The sequence below is a fragment of the Saccostrea cucullata genome, unplaced genomic scaffold (genome assembly GCF_032062105.1).
Source record: "Saccostrea cucullata isolate Sc308-1 unplaced genomic scaffold, CSIRO_AGI_Scuc_v1 ctg244, whole genome shotgun sequence".
Taxonomy (NCBI): domain Eukaryota; kingdom Metazoa; phylum Mollusca; class Bivalvia; order Ostreida; family Ostreidae; genus Saccostrea; species Saccostrea cuccullata.
In genome coordinates this window covers 118,517-137,229 of record NW_026925056.1, presented here as the reverse complement: position 1 = coordinate 137,229, position 18,713 = coordinate 118,517, and the positions used below count along the sequence as shown (strand labels likewise).

Below are 18,713 nucleotides of genomic sequence, written 5' to 3'. Positions count from 1 at the left end.
TTCCTCTGAATTCTGAAATATATACTGTCTGTATAATAAATGAATAACCCGAAGTTCAAATGTGATAAAAGAAAATATATATATTAATTGTTTTACTTATAACTATAAAATATTTATGATTTGTTTGTGCACATAATACTTTGTGGTTAATTTTTTTTTCAGTGAGTGTAAATACAGTTAGACTTCAGGAAAATGCTATAGAATCGTTCCATATCATGATTATGGTACCCGCCCGCGGCCGGTAGTAGCAGAAGTCTGAGAGAAACTTAACACTCAACTTGTCCAGGAAGCATGGATAAAATACACAATTATTGATTGAAACCGAAAATTTGATATGTATTTAAAGATCTATGTAAATTTAAAAATAAAGTTGTGAATTAATTGTAGTAAATTCTTTTTCTTGTTTTTTTTTTTTTTTTTTTTTTTTTTGCTATTTTCATATTATTGGTATCTTTCTTGAAGTTTCTTCTTTACTTACCTTTAGTGACCATATTTTATTACGATCCTTATTTTAATAAGTCTTTTAAAAGTAATAAATTGTAAATAATTCATAAAATTTCATTATTTATTCTTAACTCACCTGATTTTGAAAGTATGCTTTCAATAAGACTGTATCGGCCATTTTTACTATTGGCGGCCATATTGGATATTTTGCCGCCATCTTGGATATTTTTTAGCTGACATGAAAACAGAAAATTAGGGCTTGCATAGACCTTTCCGAAAATATATAGTTTGCCCTACTTCTAGATAAAATTAGACTCTATCTCTTAAAAAATACCTAGATTTAACGGATTTTTCTTCTTTCATGTGCCATCATTTAATGCTCGTATGTATAGAAATTTCCTTACATAAAATAGCAGTACTCACAACATTGATTGTTTCATAACTTCTGTTCTACTTGGAATTTTTTCACCAAGTAAAGTTTTTTATATTTCTTAATGTTTCCATGTTTGTGCTAGAATATATTTAATTGAAAATATTTCACCGAAAATTTATACCTGAACCCCCTACTCAATGCCGGATAAATTGTATTTGCTGAAAAGTTCATTGCATCGACCAATTGAAGACCCCACCCATTGGCAACGGACATTTTTTCACGTTTAAGTTTTTGCATAAATTCTGCTTTATATGAATATTTAAATGTATGCTCTAATGAGTCTTAAAGGGGCGCAAAAAGTACCCATCAGGATGTCCTCAGTTTGTAAGAAGACGATCTTCGAAAGATGTGACAAGTCAAAAGAGAATGCTTGTTAATAACATCCTAAGCTACCTCTAGTTCATTACTGGTATTCGTAGGTTTATCTAGCCTTAACTTTTATGGGAATGTGAAAAATAATCATGTCCATAAATAACAAAATGTAATAAGTACAAAGAAAATTACATTTTAACGTTGAAAATAAAACACGTGATTACATTTTACAACCACCTAATATTTACTTTCTTTTATACTGATTTCTGAATATTAGAAAACTGTGGTTAGTATGGATGTCTGCGGGTGACATGTTTCCTTGGATTCTTACCTACCCTCTTATAACTAATCATATCAGGAATTAATTGTTTAATAAAGTCTATGAAGATAAGCCCCTTTGTTGACATTCCAGTAAATATTTTGTTTTGAAACCCAACGGACTCTAGAAGGAAGGTTTTATTTGATGACACCCTTTCAGACTTCAGATCTGTTTTTATTTCGTCCGATAACCGTAAGACCTCTTTAATTTATTGCCGGATTATTGAAATTAAATACCGATGGGTCTATGTGTTCTTGGTATATGATCTTCGTCTTAGCTCGTGTTTGCTCACCAGGGTCTGGGAGTGACGTGTCGATATTTGTCGTAACAATCAATCCTGCAAAAGATATCAGTCCCGTATTTGTAGAACACTGATAGGTATGAATTTATCAAAACTAGGAATAAATACCAACTTCCAATCTGTAAATTCATGCGGAGAAAACTAATCGATCTATTTATTTTGGACTTGACAAACTTCATTGTTATGCAGAGTTAAGCTCAGATTGGCTAAACTGCTATCTACGGGTAAGGCGTTAAAAAGGGGTTAAACATATTTTGAGTGCTGGTTATTAGATTGAGAAATGCATCGGAATTTGGGCGTGTTTTCAATCCGGAAGGACTTGTTTCGGGTATATCAATACGTAACCAATATTTGAGAGCTGATTCTGGAAACTGTCCTCCAACATGGCGAGACTAATGATACTTTACGTTTACTTTTGTCTAAATATTGTGAATTACGCTTCAGGGCATGGAAGGCTGTGGGAGCCCCCGGCAAGAAGTACCATGTGGAGAAGGGGGTTTCATACCAACCATAACTACGACGACAATGCTTTATTCTGCGGAGGATTTTCGGTAAATAATTATTGACCATGGATTCGTAAAATCATACATAATTAAATACTCTTAGAGTCATCTCCGTTAATTTTTTAAACATATAAATTGACGCAAGATAAATAATTTTGAAGTAAATAATTGTAATATGTCCAGAATTTGAAAGAATGATAACTAATACATTTGGGTGAAATCTCACTTAAAAACAATTAAATTCCAATTATATATTTTGTAAAATAGATTATTTAAGTAAAGATATTGCATAGAATTATTGCAACTGATCAGGGCAATTTTAACGGCTCCATGTTCTCATGATGAGTTCATATACATTTGGTCTGCTCTTTTATTTTTAATTTGAATTTTTTTTTCTCTCTTTTTTAACACATTTCTTCTCCATTTTGAAAATCAATGCATGCAACTTCAAATTGCAACATACATGTTAGCAAACTCCTGTGACAGAAAGACGAGAAGAAAATAAAGAAATTTTTTTAAATTTAAAATTCATAATTAACCCATCATGCCATTTGAATATATTCTAATTGTTGAAAAATGTGATATTGCGTACCAAGAGAAATTGTATAAAGTATACGGTTGTAAATATTATAAATAAAGATTTATTTATGGTTTATTTTGGTTTGAAAAAAAGTAGAATATTTAACGAAAATGAGTTTAACTTTTATTTTATTTATACCTCTTCAAATATGTTAACCTTGTTTTTCTTGGTTAACATAATCAAAAACATCCTCTCTGGGTGTATTTTATAAAGAGGCTAAATAATTAAATTTCTTTACTGATATTTGACATGTTATTAAAATAAGTTTTAAGCCATTTTTTCTACCGTCTCTTTAAATTAAATTAAATAAAATTGTGAAAACTGTCTTGACTTAAGTTTTCACATGTCGCCTGGAGATAGTGTGCCTCAGTTGCTGAGAAATATAAGGAGATTATATTCAATAAGCATTAAAACTAAATGATTTACTGAAACATGTACAAAATCGAAAATACGAGTAATCTTTGATCACAGGACTCTATGGGACTATGAACGTGACGTAATAAACAGATGATGCAACCAGAATTTACATTATACTAGAATGTATTAATCAAGGTTCTGGAGGAGAAAAAAACGTGAAAAAGAAATAAATGTAACTGAGCGCTTACAAATGTTTTTTTTTAAAGATATCTTTAAAAAAAATTGATAATATTAACCGTTAAAGCTTGCAAAAAATTTAACAGTCAAACTAAATAATTTGTATATTTTTTTAAATGAAAAAAGAGTTATACGCAGTATATAGAAATTTCAATTTTTCTTTCATACAAGATAATTCTAGTTTTTAAGGCTTTGTCGAACTATACCGAGATAAAACCCTGATATCAATTGTCAGGCTCCGGCAACGAACCCAAGTTCAAGTGTACACTTCAAATTTTTTGTTTTATTTTAAAAAAAAAACCTTTTTAGTCTATATTGTTTATGTTTGTTTTTTTTTTGTCAAGATTAGGATTATTTAAGGCGTGTCTTCAAGTTTATGCAGGTTTGTTTTGACCCAATCAAGTACCCACAGCGTACCATGCAAAGAAGTTTGCACCAGTGCATCGCGCGCATAAGTTTGTTCTTAATCGAAGTCTTGTTCTCGGACCAAATATTTGGGCAACACACATGATTCATATCATGTTCTGCAAACACAGTGAATATTGTAAACGCTATTTTATTTAGGTACGGTGTCGTAACAACCGACTGATGCCTAGGGGGGAAACTGGCCAGGAAATGATTCTGTTTTTCCATGTTTTGGCATTAATCCTCGCGTCTGTTGCACCAAATTCACCCATTATTTGACCAAACATGGAAGTGTGTCAATTCCATGTGTCAAAAAGAGAGAGAGAGGGAGAGTCAAACTTTACAAAAAAGTTAACAATTTTAAAAGTTGACTTTGATTTCCGGGTTGCGTTTTAATTTAAAAATTCGTCTAATTTACAAGTATTGATGCTGTTTTTTTTTTAAAATCTATTCAATGCTTTTTGAAATTATATTCTATAATAATTTATTTAGCTACCATATAGTTTTATTGGGAAAAGAGAACATTTTTAATAGAAGTTGGAAACTTTTTCATATTATTTACTTTGTTGTAACATCGGACTTCACCACCACCCCCCTAAATTACGCGAATTTGGGTCAGAAAATTTGAGAAAGCTGCAAGCATTAGGTTCTTCTTCATAACCTTACCACTCGTAAAATCCCGACAGGTTCCCAACATCTAACTGTTTGAAAATGTTGCGATTGCATATTATTATTAGGCGAAATATTAGCTTGATTCTGATGAGGTATCGGTAAATATTTGTCAAATTTAGATACTCTTATACTATTACAGAATACAGGATTACTCAAGGTCGCCGTTTAAACAAAGAATTGCTAATACGTCACTTTTTTGGCAGTTTATCACAGTGCTATTATTCTTAAACAAAATATTTTGCAAATCGAATGCTAAAATTTTCCACAATGATTCAATATTTTACAATATAAATGATTCTTTATTTTTGAAAACAATTGATTTAAGTTCGTCTTTATTTATATATATTTTGTTTTAAATCAGGTACAGATGCTGAACGGTGGAAAGTGTGGGATTTGTGGCGACCCCTACAATGCACCGCAGCCACGTGATCACGAGGCAGGGGGAAAGTATGCTTCCGGTATCATAACGAGACACTATACTGAGGGGCAGCTAATTGACGTTCACGTAGATATTACAGCAAACCATAAGGGGTGGTTTGAGTTCCGTCTTTGTCCAAATAACGACGTTAAAAAAATTGCAACACAGACTTGCTTCGATAAAAATCTGCTAATGTTTGCCAATAATTCAACAAGGTAAAAATATAATTTTTTTCTTGTTCATTAAAATACATCACTTTCACCTAGCATCCATGGATGTCGATGGGGCACCTTCAAAGACTTATCCACCACTGCCATCCATAATTCTCTGTTTTCTGTCACTCTCTGGGATTCTGCAAGGCTCAGTCCAGTCCACTCAAGAATGCTATCTGTACCTATTCTTTTGTCTTCCCTATCTTCACCACCTTTAACTGCCCCTTGCAGGATTGTGTCTGCAAGGCCACTTGAGTTTGAAATGTGGTCATACTTACATTGTCCCTTGACAGTGAGGAGATCAGGAGGTTGTCTTTGTCCTGTGGACATCTTCATTGGTCACACTGTCAGTGTATTGGATGCCTACTATTTTCCTATAAATCTCATCTCGGTGCTCACAATCCTCTTCGCGAGCTATGCAGAGAGAGTCCATGTTTCACAGGTATACAGGAAGACTGATTTGCTAAGGGAACACATTAGCTGGAGTGATATTTCTGTCTCTTTAAATGGTTTTTAATTTCGCTAATGCTGCAGTTGTTTGTGCAATCCTTGCTATAATTTCTGGTTTGGAATCTTATCCATCTGATATGATGGATCCGAGGTACTTAAGTGTCTTCACTGTTTCCAGACATGTTCCGCTGACCATGACTTTTGAGGTGATGCCTTGAGCGTTGTTGGTCTTCAGCTTAATTTTTTCTGGACTGATATCCATGCCATATGCAGAGACTGCTAGGTCAAGGCGATTCACCAAGTTGGTTAGCTCAGTCTCTTTCCCTGCAAGGTCATCTATGTCAGCAACGAACATGGCAGATTTGTGACGGCTCTTCCTCCGATGGAGACTGTGCCTTTGTGATCATCGAGAGCATCTTCCATAATCCTTTTAAGGGGTTAAAGAGGGTGGGAGAAAGCAGGCAGCCGTGGCGTACTCCTACTGTTGTGTGGAACCAGTCACCAATGCTATTATTCAAGTGAATTGGACTAGTGGCCTTGTTGTATAACTCTTCGATCACTCGAACAAGGTTGGCATTGATGTTGTATTTCCTCATGGTAGTCCATAAGGCAGCATGCTACATATGATAAAGGTCTAGCTGGTGTTGTTGGTACTTCTTGCAGATTATTCGTAGATTAGATATCTGTTCGGTGGTACTTCTTCCTGTTCTAAATTAAATAAGGAATTAAAATAAAGATATGGAGATAACGAACAGTATTCAATATCAAAGTCCATAAAACAATATGTACAAAATAGGAGCAGAGCAAACACGGACCTCCGAAACATCATAGGTGGGATCAGGTGCCATGGAGGAGTGAGCATCCCCTGCTGACCGGTCACACCCGCCGTGTGCTCATTGTCATGATTGTGAAATACTGAGTAACGGGAAAATCCGTTGTCAATTCAGTGTATAAAAATGGACTAACAATTGGTATGAAAAACGTCAGTCAGCATTTGACTCAATGATAAATTGTATTTGCTGACAAGGTTATTGTATCGACCATAGAACTTACGAAAAATGATGCCTTTAAATGAGACTGCTAATATTGTTGTTTCATCAACTTGCTTGTCAATATTTTACCTCGTTTTAGAAATTGTTCATACGTAGAGCATGCTCTTGCGTGTCGAATCAACTGAGATATATACACTCCGTATGTAGGTGATGAAGGTATATTGCTGCATAAGTAAGGGAAGTTGACGATAGAAAAGTTAAAGTCGTCTCTTTTATCATATAACTTGGTTGTTAGCTTACCATTAACGTCTTTTTTCAAGTAAAATATCCAAGTATGAAACAGATGTGTGATATCTTTTATCTCAAGCTCTCCTGGATATATCGTATCGACGTAGTAATGGAAAATACCATTGTTCTTTGATAATACGTCGTCGATATATCTGAAGGTCGAGTTGAAGGCCACAGCAAGTGTTTTCTTCTTTTCCTGCATAATACATAGAGAATTGAAATACTAGAATTTTTGTACATGTATAGGCAGTGTATAGATTTAGACCAATACACAACTAAATCCAGTTCCTTGCAAACATGTTTGATGTTATATTTATGAGTTCTCTTCTTTACCTATTTTTTAAAATAAAAATGCATCATCCGAGATTTAATATTTTCTTTTTATGTACTTTTTGGGGTTTATCATTTATATATTTATATATTTATTTATAATTTTTTGTTTATATTGATCTATTTTATTCTCCAAGAAAAGCTTGATTCATGCAAAATATTCTGTGATTAATTTCTACTTCTGTGTTTTTATTGAAGGATGCACATATCTACGGCTGTTGGCATGCACCATGCTCAGTTACGGCTACCACCCGGTCTGACGTGTACTCAGTGCATCTTACAATGGAAATACCACACAGGTTAATTAAAATATGCTTATAATCCTATACATCAAGTATTTAAAAGTTGATTTTCAATTAACATTTGCCTATCGGTTTCTGTTATCAAAGTTTTTTGTTAGTATCTAATACTTTATCTTTAAAAAATGTTGCACCAAGACGTCGACGCGTCATGAAAATCGAAACGACACTGAAAAATTTCTTTTTCATAGAGATTGATGTTAATTTGTTATCACAACTTGATTCTACAAAATGCCTGAATGTTAAATGATGATTTAAGCAGATATCGATTTTTTCATAAAAGTGCATATATGCAACTGAGAAAAATTATGCTGTTTTAAAATAAAAATAATTTTGATTAAAGGAAACAGTTGGGGTGTTGATCCAACGGGAAAAGGATGCATAGGGTGTGGATCTCAGGAGGAATTTTATGGCTGTTCCGATATAGCAATAGAAAGCAAGAGCGGGAACCCAGTGAATGCTGCTACAAGCGCAAAAACCACAACGACAAAACGACCGACAACAACAACAACGACAAAACAACCTACAACAACAACGACGACGAAACAACCAACAACGACAACGAAAAGCACCACAACTCCGACAACGACAACTAAAACCACAACTACAACAAAAGCCACAACGACAAAACCAACGACTACCACAACTTCAACGACGACAACAACGACACAAAAACCAAAAGCAACGACAACAAAACCTACGCCGCCTTCCTCTACAACTGCTGCTTCTAATGGCAGCGGTGCTCGTCCTGTTCCCGGGGGAATGAGCCGCAAAAAGAAGTGTGGACCCACTACGGTCTGGAAGAAGACCCCGGGTATGCAGCAGTGGTGTGAGACGAACTGTCGGATGGGATATTGCCCCGCCTCACACTGTGTTTGTGTTTAAACTCTTGCTAAAACGCGTCCGCCAAATGTTATTTTTGTTGATTATTTTTTTTCTAAATAAATACATTTAAAAGTTGTAAATACAGTTTTAAATCTTTCATTTTAATTGTACCCTTTATCGAATGAATATTACAAGGGTTTTATATATATTCTTGTTGAAACCAAAAAAAAAAACAATGGTAAAAGGTAAGTTACTCTCGATATACGAGACCAAGTGCTGGGCATTGGCACTATTGCGATATCTACAGACAATAATTCTTGGTAAATCTGTATCACAACTCACATCGGTGGTTGACAGTTGATATGAGATGTGATACAAATTTTGGTCCTTGTTGGTGTTTCTGTTAGATATTATGATTTTAAGACTTCAGAGTAACATCCATGTTTACATTGGAATCATATGTTGTTTTTATAAATCATTGAACGTATCTCTCCTTTGGTTGAATTACCTGTTTTTCATCAATATAACGGAGGACGAAAATTTCCCTGTATACTGTATATTATCTAAGTATGGAGAAAATTTTCTCGATGAAGAGAGGGGTTTAAAATATTTTCTCATTCAAAATTTATTGTGTGTGTGTTTTTTTTTTTATTTTTTTTTTATAAAATTATCTAATCCCGCCTTTTTCTCCCAACTCTCAGGTGGGCGAATAAAAAAAAGGTGGTTTCAAAGAACAAAATATATTTTCTTAAACAGAAAATAACCCTTTTCACAGTAACATTAATATTATAGCACTAAGTTCACATTCCTATCATTGTTTAGTAATAAACAAATGCATCATACTTCTCATAATAACATGGCGTATTTTTATGCTTTTGTAATCGAAGATTCGAGGGTAAATAGTTTTTGCCATGTCCGTCCGTCTGTCTAGCTGTCTATCTATCTGTCTGTTTGTCTGTCTGTGAAAACTTTAACCTTGTCCTAACTTTTGAGTGGGTGGGGGCTAAGGTTTCATATCTCACATGTGTATTCCTTGTGACAAAACCTTAATTTATGAGCAATGTACAAGATTTTGCGGACAGACAAACAGACGGACTAACAAGACAAAAACTATATATTCCCGAATCTTCGATTACGGGGGCATAAAATAATACACGTACATTCACGTTTTCTATTATTATTCTATCCGACCCGAATTCTGTCTTAAAGTTAAGCTTCCTTTGTTTATATGTAGCTAAATTCTTGGAGAATTCCTACGTACCCACATTTCCTGAATTTCCTATTATTTTTAGCCAAACTTCCTGGAGAACCCAATAACATGATAACGTGACTTCCTGAATATTCTAGTAATATAGCCAGGGTTCAGGAGGTGTTTTTAAAAGGGGGCTAACTTATTAAATACCTAAGATATCGTTTACTTTAGATTTTAAACATAATAGATATGATTAAAAGGGGGGGGGAAGATTTGGGTTTTGATGGTCGCAAGAAAGACATAAAACCCTAAATTCCTATAGGCGCCGGTATTCAATGCAGACCAACAGGAAGCAATGTAAGAAGGGGAGGACTGCCAAAAGAAGACATACATTATTATTATTGTTCTGAGTAATTCCCTTGGTCATAATTTTGTTAACTGGTTCATTAATTGTAAAATTTTAAAATATTCACAACCCTATTAATTTTCTTCATCGAGAGTCCTACAAAATAATCAAAGATCAAGTATTATTTTCACTAGAATTAGCAAAACAGAAGATTTCACTGGTTACACGTATGAGATGTTCCTGTAAAAATGTCATGTAAACTTACACTTTAGGAATATGATTCAAACGGAAATCTTGTCCCCCCCCCCCCCCCCTAAAATTTAACATATGGAGATAAGGATTCAAGATCAGAAATATATATTATAATACAAAATAGGAGCAGAGCAAACAGGGACTTGCAAAACTTCGGAGGTGGGATCAGGTGCCATGGCCTCATGGAGGAGGGAACAGCCCCTGACTACCGGTCACACCCGCCGTGTAGATGCCAGAGAGGAACACTCTCAAACTAAGGGGGTGACAATTACAGTTTCCCTCCCTAACATAAATATCCCTCCTTACAAATTTGTAAATATGTACATACAGTGAGCTAGATTCACTGCAACACATGAACTGCATTTAAATTATGATCATAGTTATATACCATATATGACATACAAAGTAGGTACCTTGTCTATTAGTCTCACTCGCCAATTTAGACCGTCATTGCAAACCGAGCCCACATAACGGACTTACAGTTCACATTTCGTAGTATTAATTTATATTTCTGGTTTGAAAATGTATTGAGATTTACAAAGATTGCTTACGCCCGCTCTGGAAACATAAAATAAATTTATATTCGCATTTATAGCTCAAGTTTTTCATTTGAAATTATTAATAGCGCCTAAAGCCTGGCAAAGGCCCACTCACAAAGTTCAAAGGAGTGGGGGAGGGGAGGAGGCTCATCAAATAAGCCTAAATGTGGTCAAGTAAATATCTGACAAGTCAAAAAATCAGAAAATCTTGTTTTAGTAGGATTTGGAGCTATCTCCTATATATTCAGGATTTATTTGCTATTCTTTTCCAAAAAATAGGATGGATCCAGGGCCAAAGGCGGATCCAGGGCAGGTGTAAAGACGAATAATGACCCCCATCGAATAATGACCGGGGGTCATTTTTCGACAGCGAAAAATGACCCCCAGTCAATATTCGACATCGAAAAATGACCCTTTTGCCCGTAGAAAAAGTGCCACCACCCTAAAAATTTGCAGAACCCACCCGAAGAAAAATGACCCCCGTAGAAAAATGACTCCCTGTGGATTAAAGCTGAAATTTTTAGGGGGCAAAAAAATAGAAAAAGAAGCATATTGGCCAAAATGCTCACCAGAGCTAATTGGGAATAAATTGATGATATGTTGGTCTCATAACATTATACAATCATAGCTATATTTTAAGGTCAATGCGATGATTCAGAATCTAAAGGATCAGTAAAAGAATTATCGAGCCTAAAGGGTTAGGTAAACATTGTTTTTCGATGGTGAAAATCATCGTACTGACAGAAAAATTCAGCAGTATTAGATATTATTATATCCTCCGCTTGAAAAGCGGGAGGGTATATAGTGATCGGGATGTCCGTCCGTCCGTCTTTACGCTTTGGGGTATCCATCTCTTATCCGCAACTCCTCTTATATATAAAAAGATGTGTTTGTGAAACAGCTATGCCCCTGTATGGCAACATAGCGAAGATTAAAATTTTCTAAAATGCAATTTAAATATATTGGTACCCAAAGTAGGGTCTTCTCACAAGAAATACAATTGCAAAATAAGAAAGCCCTAGCACCACTTGTTCAAAAGTAATGGCTATGGATAAGTTTTTGAAAGGTAGGTAAAACTCAAAGGTCAAAGGGTCAAAGTTGATGGTTTCTTAAGAAAGGTTTAATATAACAAGGATTACATATGTGAAGTATGAAAACCCTAGCCCTTACCGTTCAAAAGTTATGGCCAAGGTGAAAGTTTTTTTTTTCATAAGTACGGAAATCTCCAAGGTTAAGGTCAAAAGGTCAAAGTTTATAGTATCCAATGAAAGGTCATGCCAAAAAAAATACATATGTGAAGTATGGGAGTACTAATATCTACCGTTAAAGTTATGGCCAAAGTAAAAATTTGGCATTTTTGTGTAAAATGGGACAAACTCCAAGGTAAAGGTCAAAAGGTCAAATTTGAAGGTACCCAAAGTAAGGTCTTGTCACAAGGAATACACATATTAAATATGAAAGTCATAGCTACAATAAATGAAAAGTAATGGTCAAGGTTTAAGTTTTGCGGACAAAGAGACAGACAGACATACAGACGGACACGATAAAACTATATACCCCCGAATCTTCGATTACTGGGACATAAAAAGAAATGGTCTTCAATTAACTTTTCATATTATGATACAGTATAAAGAAGATTTTAAAAAAAATGAAAAGGTTATGTCTACATATATAGTTTTTGCATTAGAATGTGTATTTTACACTAGCCCATAACTTTACAGAGCATATTTTTAGGTCTTATACCCACCCCACCCCCTAACATATTTAGGAGGAAGTCGATTATCAAAAAAAAGCAACAAAAAAACCTACCCTACTTTTTGTCCCCCGCTTGAAAAGTGGGGGATATGATTTGGGTTTGTCCGTCCGTCCGTCCGTCCGTCCGTCTTTCTGTCTGTCTGTAACGCTTTCGTTTCCACACGATATCTCGAGAACCCTTTGAGCTTTTGCAATGAAATTTAGCATAGCAACTCCCTATGGACTAAAGAAGACCCCTATTGATTTTGAGGTCAAAAGGTCAAAGGTCAAGGTCATAAATAAGCAAATTCTGTCTGTTAAAACACTTTCGTTTCCACACGATATCTCTAGAACCATTTGAGCTATTGCAATGAAATTTTACATAACAACTCCCTGTGGCCTAATGAAGACCCCTATTGATTTTGAGGTCAAAAGGTCAAAGTTCAAGGTCGTAAATTTATACATTCTGTCTGTGTGTAACACTATCATTTCCGGGCGATATTTAAAGAAGATTTTGAGCTTATGCAATGTAATTTTATACCAAAACTCCCTAGGACGTCTCTCGCCCCTCTCAAGGTGCCCCGCCCCGTTTGATTTATTAGTATTTATAGTATTACATGTCGCAATTTTTAGCGCAGGGGCATGAGGAGAGTTATTACGTATAAAACAGGTTCTTGGCGGACTTTATGTTCTTATTACATCTATTAGAACTGTTTAATAAAGGCTAAATAAATCAAACACCATGGATTGTGTAAAATTTTGAGAATATCGAACATGAAAACATGAATATATACATGTATGTGACTTCAGTTCTGCATATACTTTACCCCCTGTAAAGCGATTACGTGGTCTAGTGGTTATGTCTCTTGCTTCAAATGTGAGAGGTCTCGGGATCGAATCTCGGTCGATCCTTTCTTTCTTTTTTAAATACTTTTTTTTTTTTTTTACTAAATGATAGTATTCAGCATGTGAAATGAAAAATTTATGAGGTTATAAAATCATCATTACAGTGTGATAAATATTCCATATAAAAAAATCTTCTACACACATAATAAAGAATAAGCAATCAAATCTTTATATGCATATTGACATACATGTATTTTATTTGCTTCAGTATACATGTATACATTTAATAATTCTACAAATTCAGTCAGGGGAAGCCGACTTTTTCCCTAAGCGGGGGACACGAATTCTCTGAATTAGCTTGTATTTTTCTATAAGGAGGGACTAAAAATAAGCTTAAAATAATCTACTATTCTACTAATTTTCAACTGTTACTTTGCCAAAAAACTTTCAAGTTACCCCCACCAACATTTAAAGTATGCTTTAATCATGGCGAAGTAAATTATGATATGATAGTACTTGTGTGAAGGCTTAACTTCATTATGTTCCCCAAACGAAGTTGGGGAACATATTGTTTTTACTCTGTTTTTTATTATTATTATGTTCCCCAAACGAAGTTGGGGAACATATTGTTTTTACTCTGTTTCTTATTATGTTCCCCAAACGAAGTTGGGGAACAGATTGTTTTTACTCTGTTTCTGATTAGTATTATTTTTCTTCTCGGGAAAATTTTGTCCGCGAATGATCTTGTAAAGTACACATCCGATTAAGGGGAAACCTTTTTAGGGTAAGTAGGCATGTTATGTAGATTTGCGGAACGAAGGTCATTTTGCGCGCACGTGCTTGCAAGAGCGCGCACGTGCAACACGTGAAATGACCAATATACTTGAAATTGCCGTAACTTTTACATTTTTTGATGAAATGCTTTGATATTTAGAATATATAGACATATGATAAATGTAGATAAGATGACATTGTCAACATGCCATTTTGCGCGCACGTGCTTGCAAGAGCGCGCACGTGCAACACGTGAAATGACCAATATAATGGATATAGCCGTAACGTTTCTATTTTTTGATGAAATCTTTTGAAATTTATAATGTAAGGATATATTCATAGCGTAAACAAGATGACATGATCAAAAAAGCAAGATCTCACGCGCATGCATGTGCGCTTCGCTCTGATTGGCTGAAACTAAAGTCTCTATATCTTTCTTGTTTTTTAACGAAATCCTTTGAAATTTTGAACATAGCCATGCATTAGGATGTCCTACAACATGATATATAGCAATTATCATTAAAACAAGTGCATGCACGTGCGCTGCAATCTGATTGGCTGAAACTTTAAATAGATATAACTCGCTTGGTTTTCAACCAAACAGGATGGGATTTGGAACATAGATAGATGTAATGGACTTCAACAAGAAAGTATGGTCACCATGCTCATGTATGCACGTGTGTGCACGTGAAAAGAGTAAAATAAAAAATACACAATATATATACATTGTGTAGACAAGATGATTTGGTCATTACGCTCATGCATTCACATGCGCACGCTTGCAATGATTAAATTTGAATGAACTTGGTATACTTCTGGTTTAACGTTGTTAAAGTCTCAAATGCATAGAGTTTGTCCTATTTAATGAAGCTTACATGGAATATGGCACCAAAAGGGAGTTGGGGAGCGTTTGGGGAACATCTGTAACGGTCCCCGTTACAATTAGCACTAGTTATTATTATTCTTATTATGTTCCCCAAACGGAGTTTGGGAACATATTGTTTTTACTCTGTTTCTTATTATTATTATTTTTTTTCTTATTTGTTCTCCGGTACTTTTTTGTCCGCGAGTGTTCTCAGAAACTGTTCACCCAACTGAGCTAAAACCTTTTTAGGGTTAATAGGTGTGTAGTGTAGGTGTGCGGAACGAAGGTCATTTTGCGCGCATACGCCTGCACGTGCGTGCGCGTGAAGTGAGTGAAATGACTGATATACTTAATATGGCTATAACTTTTACATTTTTTGATGAAATGCTTTGAAACTCATTACTTAAGGATATAATAAAAGTGTTAATAATATGACACTGTCAAATTAGCACGAACTCACGCGCATGCACGTGCGCCTTGCTCTGATTGGCTGAAACAAAAATCTCAATTTCTCTTTTGTTTTTAGACGAAATGCTTTGAAATTTTAAACTTTGTCATGAATTAACACATCCTACTATATAGTATGGAAAAAATTTCATGAAATCACGCGCATGCACGTGCGCTGCAATCTGATTGGCTGAAACTTTAAGTGGCTATATCTCCTTTGTTTTTTGACGAAATGCTTTGGAATTTAAAACATAGTTTTTCATTAGGATATCCTGCAATATGATATACAAAAAATTTCAACAAATCACGCGCATGCACGTGTGCTGCAACCTGATTGGCTGAAACTTTAAATGGCTATATCTCGTTTGTTTTTTGACGAAATGCTTTGAAATTTAAAACATATTCATACATTGGGATATCCTACAATATGATTAAGAAAAAAATCATGAAATCACGCGCATGCACGTGTGCTGCAATCTGATTGGCCGAAACTTGAAATGGCTATAATTCCCTTGGTTTTCAACCAAACAGGATGGGATTTAGAATAAAGATAGATAAAAGAGCCTCCTACAAGAAGGTATGGTCATCATGCACGTGCATGCCCGTGCGTGCATTTGGAACGAGTGAAATTAAAAATACACTTGAATGAGTGATTTTTAATACTTTTGGACTATATTTAAATATATAGAAAATTGTAGACAAGATGATATGATCATTGCGCACGTGCATTCACATGCGCACGCCTGCAATTTTAAAATTTGAATATAATTGGTATCCCTCTGGGAAAACGCTGTTAAAGGCAAAAATGCACAGATGTTGTCTTATTTAATAAGGCTTAAATGGAATATGGCACCAAAAGGGAGTTGGGGAGCGTTTGGGGAACATCTGTAACGGTTCCCGTTACAATTAGCACTAGTTCTTATTATTTTTCTTCCTGGGAAAATTTTGTCCGCGAGTGATCTTGTAAACTACACATCCGACTTAGGTGAAACCTTTTTAGGGTAAGTAGGCAAGTTATGTAGATTTGCGGAATCAAGGTCATTTTGCGCGCACGTGCTTGCAAGAGCGCGCACGTGCAAAACTTAAAATGACCAATATAATATGAATATAACCGTAACTTTTCTATTTTATAACGAAATGTTTTGAAACTTATAATGTAAGGATAAACAAGTAGTAAGCATAAGATGACATGGTCAAAATAGCAAGATCGCACGCGCATGCACGTGCGCTTCGCTCTGATTGGCTGAAACTAAAGTCTCAATATCTGTTTTGTTTTGTGATAAAATCATTTGCAATTTTGAACATAGTCATATATTAGGGAGATCTACAGCCTGTATTATACGATTTATCTTGAAAGCATGTGCATGCACATGTGCTTGCAAGAGCTCGCACGTGCAACACGAGAAATGTCCAATATAATTGATACAGACGTAACTATTTAAATTACTGATGAAATGCTTTGAAACTCATATTATAAGTATATATTAGAAGCATAAACAAAATGACATGGTCAAAAAAGTAAGATCTCACGCGCATGCACGTGCGCTTCGCTCTGATTGGCTGAAACTAAAGTCTCAATATCTTTCTTGTTTTTTGACGAAATCCTTTGAAATTTTAAACATAGGCATGTATTAGGATATCCTACAATAAGATGTATAGCAATTATCATGAAAACGCGTGCATGCACATGCGCTGCAATCTGATTGGCTTATGCTTTAAATAGCTTTAACTCCCTAGGTTTTCAACCAAACAGGATGGGATTTGGAACATAGATAGATATAATGGACTTCTACAAGATGGTATAGTCATCATGCACATGCATACACGTGCGTGTACGTGCACTGCAATCTGATTGGCTGAAACTTTAAACAGCTATAACTCCCTTGGTTTTCAACCAAACGGGGTGGGAATTAGAACATAGATAGATGTAGTGGACCTCTACAAGAAGGTATGCCATCATGCTCATATATGCACGTGCTTCTACGTGAAATGAGTAAAATCAAAAAAACAGTTTAATGAGCGTATTTTTTTTTTTTTATACTTTTGGATTAAATACTTTAATATTTAGTATATTAAAATATATAGATTGTATAGACAAGATGATATGGTCTTTACGCACATGCATTCACATGCGCACGCGTGGAATTCTAAAATTTGAATTAACTTGGTACTTTCTGGGTAAATGTTGTTAAAGCCTCAAATGCATAGAGTTTGTCTTATTTAATGAAGCTTACAGGGAATGTGGCACCAAAAGGGAGTTGGGGAGCGTTTGGGGAACATCTGTAACGGTTCCCGTTACAATTAGCACTAGTTATGTTCCCCAAACGAAGTTGGGGAACATATTGTTTTTACTCTGTTTCTTATTATTATTATTATTATTATTATTTTTCTTCTTCTTCCTGGAACTTTTTTGTCCGGGAATGATCTCGTAAACTGTTCGTCCGATGTAGGTAAAACCTTTTTAGGGTTAGTAGACATGTTATGTAGATTTGCGGAATCAAGGTCATTTTGCGCGCACGTGCTTGCAAGAGCGTGCACGTGCAACACGTGAAATGACCAATTTAATATATATAGCCACAACTGTTCTATTTTTAAATGAAATGCTTTGAAACTCATAATGTGAGGATATATTAGTAGTATAGACATGACGACATGGTGAAAATAGCAAGATCTCACGCGCATGCACGTGCACTTCGCTCTGATTGGCTGCAACTAAAGTCTCAATTTCTTTCTTGTTTTTTGACGAAATCCTTTGAAATTTTGAACATAGCCATGCATTAGGATATCCTATAACATGAAATAAAGCAATTATCATGAAAACACGTGCATGCACGTGTGCTGCAATCTGATTGGCTGAAACTTTAAACAGCTATAACTCCCTAGGTTTTCAACCAAACAGGATGGAATTTGGAACATAGATAGATATAATGAACTTCTACAAGTAGGTATGGTCACCATGCACATGCATACAAGTGCGTGTACATGTGCTGCAATCTGATTGGCTGAAACTTTAAACAGCTATAACTCCCTTAGTTTTCACCCAAACGGGGTGGAATTTAGAACATAGATAGATGTAATGAACTTCTACAAGAAGGTATGGTCACCATGCTCATGTATGCACGTGCGTGCACGTGAAATGAGTAAAATCAAACATACACTTGAATGAGCGTATTTTTTAAAATAATTTTGGATTAAATACTTTGATATTCAGTATATTAAAAATATAGATTGTGTAGACAAGATGATATGGTCATGACGCAAATGCATTCACATGTGCACGCGTGCAATGCTTAATTTTAAATGATTTTTGTACACTTCTTTGTTAATGTTGTTAAAATCTC

General features: G+C 35.0%; 1 protein-coding gene across 1 annotated transcript; it reads left to right on the top strand.

Annotated features, from left to right (window-relative positions):
• Positions 1–1,881: 1,881 nt before the first annotated feature.
• LOC134267943 (uncharacterized) lies at positions 1,882–8,470 on the top strand. Its single transcript, XM_062750152.1, has 4 exons — positions 1,882–2,360; positions 4,925–5,196; positions 7,452–7,552; positions 7,896–8,470. The coding sequence occupies exons 1-4, from the start codon at positions 2,193–2,195 to the stop codon at positions 8,435–8,437; spliced, it is 1,083 nt and encodes a 360-aa protein (XP_062606136.1). The 5' UTR covers positions 1,882–2,192; the 3' UTR covers positions 8,438–8,470.
• Positions 8,471–18,713: the final 10,243 nt, after the last annotated feature.